At 37.3% G+C, this 11,545-nt stretch overlaps 1 protein-coding gene across 2 annotated transcripts; it reads right to left on the bottom strand.

The window, feature by feature from the left end:
* Positions 1-2,990: 2,990 nt before the first annotated feature.
* LOC106550506 (aquaporin-12) lies at positions 2,991-10,831 on the bottom strand. 2 transcript variants are annotated; one of them, XM_014068472.2, is made up of 3 exons: positions 9,963-10,831; positions 6,735-6,851; positions 2,991-4,320 (listed from the first exon to the last, which is right to left on the bottom strand). In XM_014068472.2, exons 1-3 carry the CDS (start codon positions 10,567-10,569, stop codon positions 4,139-4,141), a joined length of 906 nt encoding a protein of 301 aa, XP_013923947.2. In that variant the 5' UTR covers positions 10,570-10,831; the 3' UTR covers positions 2,991-4,138. The 2 variants fall into 2 exon arrangements, with proteins under 2 accessions (XP_013923947.2, XP_087581679.1); XM_087725553.1 differs by lacking the exon at positions 6,735-6,851.
* Positions 10,832-11,545: the final 714 nt, after the last annotated feature.

Genomic DNA, 11,545 nt, shown 5'->3' with positions numbered 1-11,545 from the left:
TTTATACAGCCACCAAAACAATTATGGTGGGTGGACTTTTTTTAAGATAAACCTGTCTGAGAAGAAAGACAATTCTTCCTTATCTATGAACAGCTTGGGCTAATTTCAACGGTGCAGTTTCCTTTCTTGGGCTCCGTTAATCAAATCATGTGTCAAATCCAAAAGACACAGGATGATGTAAGTGCCTCTGTTTTATTTTATTGCCACAAAAACTATCGTGCTTATTAATTAAAAGTATGATCTTCTGATATGTTTTTAGCACAAAGTGCCATTGTATGACTGATGGTGCAAGAACTCCAATCTGTCAACTGAGATGAAAAACAGATTGAAATATTTGTGGAGGATGAAAACTGAGTCTGGGGATATTTGCAGAGCTATTTCTCATTACGACACTTTCCATAAGGGAAAGTCTTAAGTTAATGCAAGAACTTTTATGGGTGTTAGTGATGGATGGGCATTTTTCCTGCATTAAGTGTATTGTTCTTTTTTCCGCTATCAGAATGTAGCTTTCATCAGACACAGCTCACAACTTTTTTTATTTATTTATTTATTTCAGGTACGCTATCGAATGCCTATTCTCTCTGAGACAATAGTTCCTCATGTAGTAAGTAACCAAAGGTTTTCTTAGTTTGTTTCTTCTTGCTTGTAACTATTAATGTTGAAGTCAGGATTTCCATTCCCATACAAGAAAATTTAAAGGAGCAATTGCCGTAAGTTGCAACAGAAGCCATCATTTTCTTCATGTTAGGGTAGCCATTTTGCCAGCTTCCTTCTGAAAGTGAAGGAAGGGGATAATTTGCCATAGAGGTAGCACTTTTTTATTAACTTACATTTATTCTATCTTGGTGATGAGAAAAAAGAACACCTTGGAGGTAGTCTTAGAGATAGTAAAGTATAGTTTACTGAATCTTCAGGATTCTGATTCTCTGTATTTGAACTTGGAATGCCACCTCCTTAGGTGACCATGAGGAAGATGCAAAAATCTCAGCTATTTTTGGTTTCAGATTAGTATCTTCCATTATATATATGTAACTGTCCATTTTCCAAAAGGTTATGAAAAGATTACAGGCTGAATGTTTTGTTGGACCAAGATCCAAGAACTACATTATTCTTTGAATGGTACGTTGGGGCTATAGACATAATGTCTCAACTGATTCTCAAGATTGTTTGAAGGAAAAATACACAGAAATGAATCCATACAAATTCTTCCATAATTACCTACATATATACAAGTCTCATATAGAAAAGAGGAAGAAGTAGAAAACAGGAATAAATAGTGGTAACATGGAAAATTTGTTGCTGGCAGGTATGGCAAGTTATGTATGTATTTATATCTAAAGTAGGATTCCCCAACCTTGGCAATTTTAAGATGTGTGGACCTCAACTCCCAGTATGGCTGACTGGGGAATTCTGATCTAAGAAAATCTATGCCAATTTCAAAAGCAAGCATTTGTATTTATGTCCATAATAGTGATAAAAGTAAATGAAATTCAGTAGTCTGAATTTATTCTGTATGTTTTCCTATATATTGTTGTTGTTGTTGATGATGATGATGTCATTATTAGATTTTTTATGTCACCTTTTTATATATATATGGTCAACTCTAGGTGGCAAACATATCTAATACTTCCTATTAACTTCACATTCTATTCCACCTATATGTATTCATTTATAAATTTCATTTGCACAAATAAATTCATCCAAGCACCCAATGATATTGTTGTGCATGACACATCAATACAGTCCTGTATGTTTATTTGACCTTAACTGCAGTTTTTATACTCTATGGGCCTCATGATAGGCATTTACCAACACAGAATTACTGTTTAACTTACAATTTAGATCAATGACAATGAGAGAAATTGTTTAAGACTGGTGTGTGGAACAGGCAGAAAAGATTGTTATCACATTTCAGAACAGTCAGTTATAATTCTTTTTAATCAAATGGGTAACATAATGCAATTCCTTTGAGCATTCAAACTAGATCATAATCTCTAACCTGCTCAGTCTATCAGAATCTCTGACGCCTTTCTCAATCATATCTCCTTAACCTGCAATAAACCTGTTTCCGTTGGCACCAAACACAATAATTAAGTGTCAAAGGGGCTTTTGAGATAAACCTTGAAATCAAGAGATTCTTCCTGGGACCCAGATAGAAATTAAAAACTGCAGGCTGGCTCTTTTGTTCTCTTCTGCTTGGCACTGTTTTATATTTATGCTGTTTATCACTTCCCATTCAAAACGCATATCAAGGTAGTTGAAACTAAACAATAAGCATTAGGAGCAGCCATATTTTAGTTCAGTTTTTATTTATTTATTTAAAACATTTACAGGTAATCCCTGACTTACAACAGTCCATTCAATGACTGAAGTTATAATGGCACTGAAAAAAATGAGGACCATTTTCACTTAGGAGCATTGCAGCATCCCCATGGTCACGTGATTAGAATTCATATGCTTTGCAGCTGATTCATTTTTGTGATTATTGCAATATCCTGCGGTCATGTGATTCCCCTTTTGCAGCGTTCTGCCAAGGTAACTCAATGGGGAAGCCAAATTCTTCAAAAAGGATACCATTCTAGTACTCTTATTACTCCGCTCCAGGCATCTTTTATCACTGTATTGTTTGCCCTTGAGTATTAATATTTGACTAAGGATATTTCAGAGGTGGGTTCCTATCAATTCGCACCTATTCGGTAGAACTGGTTAGTCAAATCTACTGAACCAGTTAGAAGAGGTTCCACCAGGGGACCCGGAAAGCAGGCCACAGCTACAGAAGAGGTTCCAAAAATTTTTGAAACCACCACTGGTGGGTGTGTAATGTCCCGCAGTTATCTACGCATTAATAATGATCTAGTAATATTTCCTTATACATTTTAGGGACCTTTCCTTACATAATTGGTGTTTTCTTTCATACTTTTGGATTTCTAATTTCTGTTTCCATTAGTTGGCAATTGCTAAAACCAATCCCACGTGAAAAAGTATTCAAAGTCTTCTTGATTTTGTCAATTTATTTATTCCTGCACATTGTAATATTTATTCATTTACATATCTCTGTTTTTCCACTGTTGTGCAAACACAATTCCAGCAGCTGCTAACATGTGTAAAATTAAATATATATTATACTCCCTTTCAAATAGCCAACAAAATATTTCTGGTTTTAATTCCAAATCTTGCTTTATGATTGCTTCTAACCACTAACTTCTGAATAGCTACTTGGACCGACCTAAGTACTAATACATAATTTCATATCTGGTCACATGGGCAGCAAGCCACTCCCATCCAGTCACATGGGTGGCAAACCACTCCCACAAAGGAGGCCACACCCACAGAGTAGGTTCCAACAATTTTTGAAACCCACTACTGGGATATTTCATACATCACCAAAAGAGAACCTTGGAGAATATAGCACAATTGTATTCTATATGCTTATTATGCGCATATCAGAAATGCGCATAATAAGAAATAAGAAATGATAGCCACATTATTTTGACCATCAGATAGGGGTAACTGCATTAAAGTAACCCAGATTGCTGCTTGTATTAATTAAATTTCAAGAAGAGTCTGAAAAGAAGGCCCATATAACATTTTATCTCATGTAACATTTTACTTTTTCAAAGGAAATCACAAGTGCAATTCCACATGAAATTTATTAATACATTGAAAAAGTGTTAAAATTTCACTATTTATTTCAAGCCATACCCTATGCCATACCATGGCAGATAAAAAGATATTTATCTGTTCAAAAGCATACCATAGTTTGAAGAACACCCCCGCTACCTAGGAATAGCCACTTTCTTCAGAAGATGGCCTCAACATATAGCATTAAACTCCTATTTGAATAATGAATGCAAATTGTAACAGTTGATGAAAGGCTGTTATTTCCTGCATCTAATAGTACACTCTTCATCAATTTTCTGCTGGTTAATATGTTGCACTAGAACTCCCACAATTAAAAGTCATAGTACACATTTCATGCTGGCTAGAAATTATGAGAATTGAAATTTGACAAATTTAAAGGTCAGTTTTGGGAACATCATAATATCATGTGAACTGCTCTTTCTTAGCCTCATTTGCCATTTACACAGAAAAGTAGCTTTTGCCTTCCATCCAGCAGTTTTAATCCCCTTTGCTCTGTTCAGTTAATCAGTCCAGAACGGCTGTTCTTCTTCTCTGTTTTTGTCTGCCTTTCTTCAGCAACAGAATTTGACGTTACTTTCCCTTTAAATATTCTGTATTTTTTCTTTTGACTATAAAGCAGGTTTGTCTGGAACAAGCGTGGAATATTTCCTTGATAGACAAAGAGGGCTAACAGCATTCCTGCAGGGGGGAAAACAGCAACAGGAAATTTTCATCTATTTGATTTGCTGTGATTTATGTCAGAAAAGTATTTTTTTCTCTTTGAGACAAGAATGAGTAGGGGTCAAGACCAGTAGATGGCACAGGTTACAGAACAGTGACGCGCTGAATGATGAACCGGCTGATAACTGAAACCTGGTCTGCTGCTCATACAATGAGAGATACTATCCTAGCATCATTGTTGAAATAAGATTCAGGTGCCAGCTCAGTTTGCTTCTACACACAGAGTGGGAAAGAAAGTATTTTTTTCACAAAAGTAATATGTTTTAAGACAGCCTTGGGAAAAAAAATATAAAACTATTCAGCCAGGGAATGCATCTTTTTTTTCTTTATGCAAACTTATATGGTCCCCAACACAGATTCTGCTGAAACCCCAAACAAATTATTGGAAAGAAAAAGCTAAGGGGAAAAATCTGCATGGTTGACCAGGCTTCAAGTATTTTTCTCACACTGGAACAAAAGAATTAGAGCCAAGGTGGCGCAGTGGTTAAATGCAGCACTGCAGGCTACTTCAGCTGACTGCAGTTCTGCAGTTCGACTGTTCAAATCTCACCGACTCAGGGTTGACTCAGCCTTCCATCCTTCCAAGGTGGGTAAAATGAGGACCCGGATTGTTGTTGGGGGCAATATGCTGACTCTGTAAACCGCTTAGAGAGGGCTGAAAGCCCTATGAAGCGGTATATAAGTCTAACTGCTAAAGAAGAGCAAGCCCCCAAAAACTCAAGAAAGAAAAATGGATTTTTGTTCTGCCATTTCCAAAAAAAATGTGTTGCTTTGGTTATATATAGTCTTCCTTTAACAGTATTTTAACAATTAAGAAGCAAGAGTATTCAAAAGGATTATATAAACAGAATACTACTACTATTTAATTAGCATGCTTCTGCATATCAATGAAAAAAATGTGATGGTGATCAGGAAATGGAGAGATGGGGAGAACAGATCATTCTGTGAGTGAATGTGTGTCCCCAATTCTGGCAAGGATCCCTGCAGTAAGTTTTCTTTTAATGTTGATAATTATTGCTATCCCATAACTATGCATTTGTATTAGAGGCTTAAGTTTCGCCTTTCACAAGGTGTGCTGCTATAGAAGGTCAGAATTAAGCTTTTGGATGGTTACAATTTAACTTGAAGTTATATACTTGTTTAATGCAGTACTTTCAAACAATTCAGGCCTGGGTTCCAACTATTAACAGTACAACAATTTTAATTTGCCTTTATGATATATTATTTTGCTTCCAGAATTTTCTCCATATTTTTGTTATTAAAACGTATGCAAATTTATTTCCATAAGGGAAAATGGAACTACTTTCTTTTCTCAGTTAATTAAAATTATTCTTTTCTTTGTTAACCTCTATAAGCTTCCTAGATAGGTGAATAATTTGTTTTCATAAACCAACATGGTTTTGGTCATTAAGCGAATCTCAGACAATTATTAAGCATAACTCTCACCACTCACCTTGTCGGCCAGCCCATCCCTGGGACACTCACAAAATACTTAGGAAATCAGCCACTTATCACTGCGTTCCTCTCTGCCACTGACCATGGCATCTTATTGTGATGGTGTAGCAAGTTAGCAAGAGGAAGAGGGAGAACTGTAGGAGGGCATTTAGACATGCCTGCTGAGTGCTGGCCAAGGCATATCTAGAGCTGAATTGGTAGCCAAAGAACCAGAGGGGAAGGAATGGAATTGGAAACTTATCTTGGCTGCTTAGAACCCAGGAGCCAGGAGATATTCTCTGCAACTCCCCCTAGCCAGTATCACTGTGTGTGGTTGAGGATTCAGGTCTAAAACAGCAGAAGTAGCACAGTAGAAGATGCAGATATAGAGTGAGCCACCCTGGCGATCTGGAAAGCCTGTCTCAGCTTTCAGGAAGCCCAGTGCAGGGCATAACACTGGAAGAAGGGCAAAGTCAGGGCTGTTGTAGTTTGTTCTGTTCTACTTCAAGCTGCTTTGATGCAGGGAAGCAAGAATACATAGGAAAGGCGTAGCTCTACCACTACGAGAAGGGAATAAAATGCAACATGGCCCCAGGAGTCATGCTGGTGGAAGGAAGGAAGGCCACTTGGTTGGGCAGTATAACAGGCAGGGCACAATTTCACCACCGGCTTCTCCACTGACTTTGCTTGTTGGAATCTGGCAATAAAGATAGCAAATAGTGATCACATGAGCACAGAATGCTGCAACAGCCAGAATTTTGAGGACCCGTTGTAAATACCACTCATTTAGAGCTATTGTAAGTTTGAATATTCATGGAACAAGTGATATTAAGTGAAGATTACCTGTATTTAGTTTGAACATTATAGTTCCTTTAAATGAATTCAAATATTGTTACAATAACTGCTACAATTCCTGAAGTCTTTGGGAAGAGCCTCACCTGAGATGGGTGCCAGCCAATAAACTTGCATATACTCCAGTAAACTGTTTCCTGAGCAGGAAAAGGTCATAGCAGAGGCCAAGGCAGGGTTAAAAAAGGCACCTGTGACAGGTGCAGCTGCAGCAGAGGAAAAGCAAACAGTTTAATCCACCTATTCTTCTTAGTCTGGTGCATGTAGGAACATGTGCCCCAGTTAATCAGATTCAATATGTTCAAATTGGAGCAAAAGTTAAAAGACAGGAGGACTCCACCCTAACTACTGAATATTTCCTTTTTTTTTTTTTTAAAGGAACAGCATCTGGGAACAGTAGGTCAATCTAGATCAGTGTTTCTCAACCTTGGCAACTTGAAGATGTCTGGACTTCAACTCCCAGAATTCCCCAGCCAGCGAATGCTGGCTGGGGAATTCTGGGAGTTGAAGTCCAGACATCTTCAAGTTGCCAAGGTTGAGAAACACTGATCTAGAGCATCGTTTCTCAACCTCAACAACTTTAAAATGTATGTACTCCCAGAATTCCAGCAATTGGAAGTCCACACATCTTAAAATTGCTGAGGTTGAGAAGCACCGATCTAGGTGTGAGAGATTTTAATACCTCTGCTCTTATTTGGGATTCCCATTTTACTTCAGAGTCTGAACCACCACCTGGCAAGAATTCAACAATACAATGGATACTCACATAAACTCCCCTCAAAGAGCAACATCCCAATACTCAGTTGATTAGCACAAATGCCATTTTATTTCGCATATCTACCAGGAAAGTGATTAGAAGCAAATATTTCTGATTGCATACAATTGAGTTAGAAGTTTAATAAAATATTTTCAGGTAGCTGGAAAGCAACCTTTTAATCTTTATTTAGAAAATCAGCCAACCTTAAAGACAAATCTCATTTAAATGTTATGTGAAATAAAATACTCATCTAAGAATTATCTCACGTCTTGTTTTCTTAATTCAGTGATGTTCTACATGTTAAACAATTAACACTCACGTCCACCTTGTTCAGAGTCATACAAATACCGTACTGCACATCACACAAAAATTTACAGCAACAATTATATTCCAGATGCAATACAAAAATTATAGAAGTCATGAGCCACTTAGTGTCAGGTGCAAGTATCCAGGAACAGGAGCACAACATGTTTATTAGATATCTATACACAAGAATCTGATCTACTAATAATCAAGCCAAATTGGCACTAGATAAGGGTCATCAGAAGTGTGTGTGTTTGTGTGTGTATAGTAGTAGTAGTAGTAGTAGTAGTAGTAGTAGTAGTAGTAGTAGTAGTAGTAGTAGTAGAAGATTATTATTAGTAGTATTTGGGTCTCTGGTGGGAGCACAGCAGCTCCAATCTGATGATGTGTTTGATCCCACCTTTGGGCTCAACCAGCTCATCTCTTACACTTGGCTTAAACACAGGTTTAAGAGCCTTGCTGCATGTTCTCCTATGTGTTTCCAACATTTAATTGATGCTGGAATCTGGCTACATTCCTAAAGACATTTGCATGCAGCTCTGCCATGTTGGCTTCTTAATCATCTTTGAGAGCACCTTGACTACCTTCACTTTGCAATACAATTTTTCCAACTTTATGATTATCAGGCAAGGGATATAAAATTTTGCAACATATTAGACTTCAAGAGAGGTTTAAAATGAAACAGGAGGCATTTTGTAAAAATATAAGTCTACAGAAAAATCTGTGCTTTATCTAGGTGGATCCTTTTCAGCTGCTGACTACTGTACCAATATTTTATACCTGATTCCTAGAACTGTTGCTAGATTCAATTATTTGTCATCTTTACCACTGCAAGGAGTCAATAGTACTCTTCCCCATTTGTTTTGCCACACTACACTGTGGGCAGATTAATAAATTAGAAAGCACATGAGTGAGCTAGAAGCTTAAAAAAATTATTAAGCAAAGAATACCAAAATAAACATCTTTAACTGCAAAGTAGAATATTAATGGAAAAATAGCCATACACCAACAAATAAAACACAACACAGTAACACTCACCAGGAGTGTAAATACAAACAAAATCTCTCTCTTCATTTAAGACAGTTACAGACATCTCCCATCAACCTTGTAATCAAGAATTTAAGATTACATTATTGTTTAAAGGTCTTTTAATTCAGTATATTAAGTACATTGTGCCAGTATACTGTATCTGTGCTATCCTCCACTGCAGATTCTATTAAACATATATCCCATCATACTGTTCTAGTCTATGAAATAACAGCTCTGCTTTTGAAAACAGATGTTTACTTGCACATTGCTGATTAATTCTGTATCTTGCAATTGCTGATCATTATTTATTCACGATGCAATAAAGGCAATATAAATTTAGCATCGTGAATATTTAGACCATCCTTGTGCTAGAGCTTCAGTTCCCAGAATTTACTTCAGGAAAGGCAGTAACCATTGTCACTGGAGGGCATCAGTTTGGGGAAAGTTGGACTTTGATACCCCACTGAAAATAACTAAACGAGTGTCTAAAATGGCATCACAAGGTACCTCTGGGAATCAGTCACCAAGGATCCAAGAAGAGATTGATAGTTATAATAGAGAGATGAAAAGTCTGAACTGAAAATTTAATCAAAAAAAATTAATACATAATTGAATAAATGCAGAATATTCAGTCTTACTTACCAAAGAATTTCTAAGGCAGATATGGACAGCAGCAATGCAAATAGAAAAACTAGATGACAAAAAAAATTATACTAAATCTGAAAGCAGAATCATCACAGCTGGCAGCTATTAGCAGCCAGGAGATAATTCAATTTTTGCACCTCTTTGATAACAATGAAAATTGATAAACTGAACAAAAAAGTGATTATTTAATCCTTTGTTCCTATCAAGACTCTTACAGTCTCTCTTTAACTGAAGTAGTCCTGGATTCTATGTTTTGTTTTGCCATAAGGTCAGAGGCCAAAACCAGCAATACTTTATCTATATGAAATCTTAAGAGTCTAATTTGGGAAAATATACTTTTTTCACTAAGTTCATCATTATAGAAAAAAAAAAGTTTCTAGTGAATGCTTCAAGATTTGTTTCCATTTTTCATCACTTCTGAAGTAGGAAAGGCAGGTTATAATAATCATGCTGATGTAAATAGAATGTAAGCATTGAAACATATTTAATTGCATGCCATAGGTATGTAGAAGCACTGCAAGTATTAAATAGTTGTTTTAGTTTCTCAATGTACATCAAAGCAAGATTGGATAGCAATCCTTACCTGTATAGGTCAAGGCAGTGATACTGAGGGCCACAATAGGAACTCTGTACATTGGAGAGCAGGTGTGAAGCTTGAGAATAATTAACTGTAAAAGAAAGGAACCCATGGCTTCTACAAAAATGCCCTGGGAAATAGAGCTATTGAGAGATGAGCTGCAATCCTGGGCCATTAAGTTCTGGATCATATGGAAGTGAGTAAATTCCTTGGACCAATACTTCTTGGTAAAAGCGCAAGCTGCTTCCATCCCAAGAAACTGAGCCAAAATTTTAACAATGCTGCCTACAAAAGAACAATCCAAAGCTAGAAATTCCTGAAGTGAGGCTACAGGGTTGGCAGCAGTTCCATCAAAAGAAGCTCCATGAGCTAAGAAGATAATGAATAAGAGAGTCAGGCTCACATCTGGGCCAAAGCCACCACCCCATGGGCCAATCTCCCTTAGCATCTTCAATTCAAGGTAGCAAGCACATAGCTGGAAGGAATTGGCTAGTTCACCAGCAAGACAAAAATACACCTTAGATGGAAAAATTATCTTGAAGAATCGCCTAGCAAATTCACAAAGAGTTACAACTGAGAAGAAAAAAATGATTGAGACATTTAGTCCAGACATTCTGGTAAATACACTGGAGAGGTAGTATGTTCTCACTCCCCAAAAAAATCTTCACTGCATGGGAGGGGAGGAGAAACTATTAATCTTCCCTTAAAAGCATATTTAAGAAAACGTGGCATAGTTTGATAGGTACCAGATTAATAGGGTAACAGAATTGTCTGGGAAAATGAACGTATTTAACACCATGGAGAAACTGGCTCAGATAGAATGTTGCTCCCTTATCACTTCACAACTGCTCTAACCAGAATTTCACCTTTGGTCTTCTTTTCCAGTAAACCCCACTTAAGTCCTTTTCCATCCCTAGAAACTCTACCCAAGCCTTTTCCTCTAAGAGAAAACATTAATAAGCTGCAGCTTGGAATTGGTTCAGAATCCAGTGAAACCAGGTGACTCCAAGGGCAAAGCAGTTAAGATTCTTGAATTCAAAAGCCTATTTTTAACTGTCTAGAGATAGTGGCTTTTCCTACTACTGTTATCAATTGCCTTCAAGTCAATGTTGCTTCATGGCAGCCCTCTAGACAGTTGTCTAAAGCCGAGGTGGCGCAGTGGTTAAATGCAGCACTGCAGGCTACTTCAGCTGACTGCACTTCTGCAGTTCGGCTGTTCAAATCTCACCGGCTCAAGGTTGACTCAGCCTTCCATCCTTCCGAGGTGGGTAAAATGAGGACCCGGATTGTTGGGGGCAATATGCTGACTCTGTAAACCGCTTAGAGAGGGCTGAATGCCCTATGAAGCGGTATATAAGTCTAACTGCTATTGCTATTGTCTTGAAAAGTGTCATCTTCAGTTAGTGACTAACCATTATCAGAGTGACACCCATAGTTGTTCTTGTTACAATCAAGACATTGCAAGTTTTTCCTTCTACATTTTCCTTCCAACTTTATCAAGCTTTTTTCTCTACTGTCCCATGAAAAATGTCCTCTTTCTTCTTTTTGTAACCTGAGGAAGGCTATGGAGACTTCTGCATGTATTTGCT

Source organism: Thamnophis sirtalis, unplaced genomic scaffold, assembly GCF_051295495.1.
Source record: "Thamnophis sirtalis isolate CommonGarterSnake01/CBP01778 unplaced genomic scaffold, rThaSir2_p1.2 scaffold_11, whole genome shotgun sequence".
In the NCBI taxonomy this organism is placed as follows: Eukaryota; Metazoa; Chordata; class Lepidosauria; order Squamata; family Natricidae; genus Thamnophis; species Thamnophis sirtalis.
This window is presented reverse-complemented; position numbering and strand designations above follow the sequence as displayed.

Excerpts from the sequence above, each read along its gene's own strand:
- LOC106550506 (XM_014068472.2), bottom strand. The coding sequence starts at position 10,569 with ATGTCTGGACTAAATGTCTCAATCATTTTTTTCTTCTCAGTTGTAACT. Across the intron at positions 6,852-9,962 it reads CACTGCCTTGACCTATACAG|CTGCACCTGTCACAGGTGCC; the intron begins GTAAGGATTGCT and ends CCTCTGCTGCAG. Across the intron at positions 4,321-6,734 it reads TTGGCTGGCACCCATCTCAG|GAATGCTGTTAGCCCTCTTT; the intron begins GTGAGGCTCTTC and ends TCCCCCCTGCAG.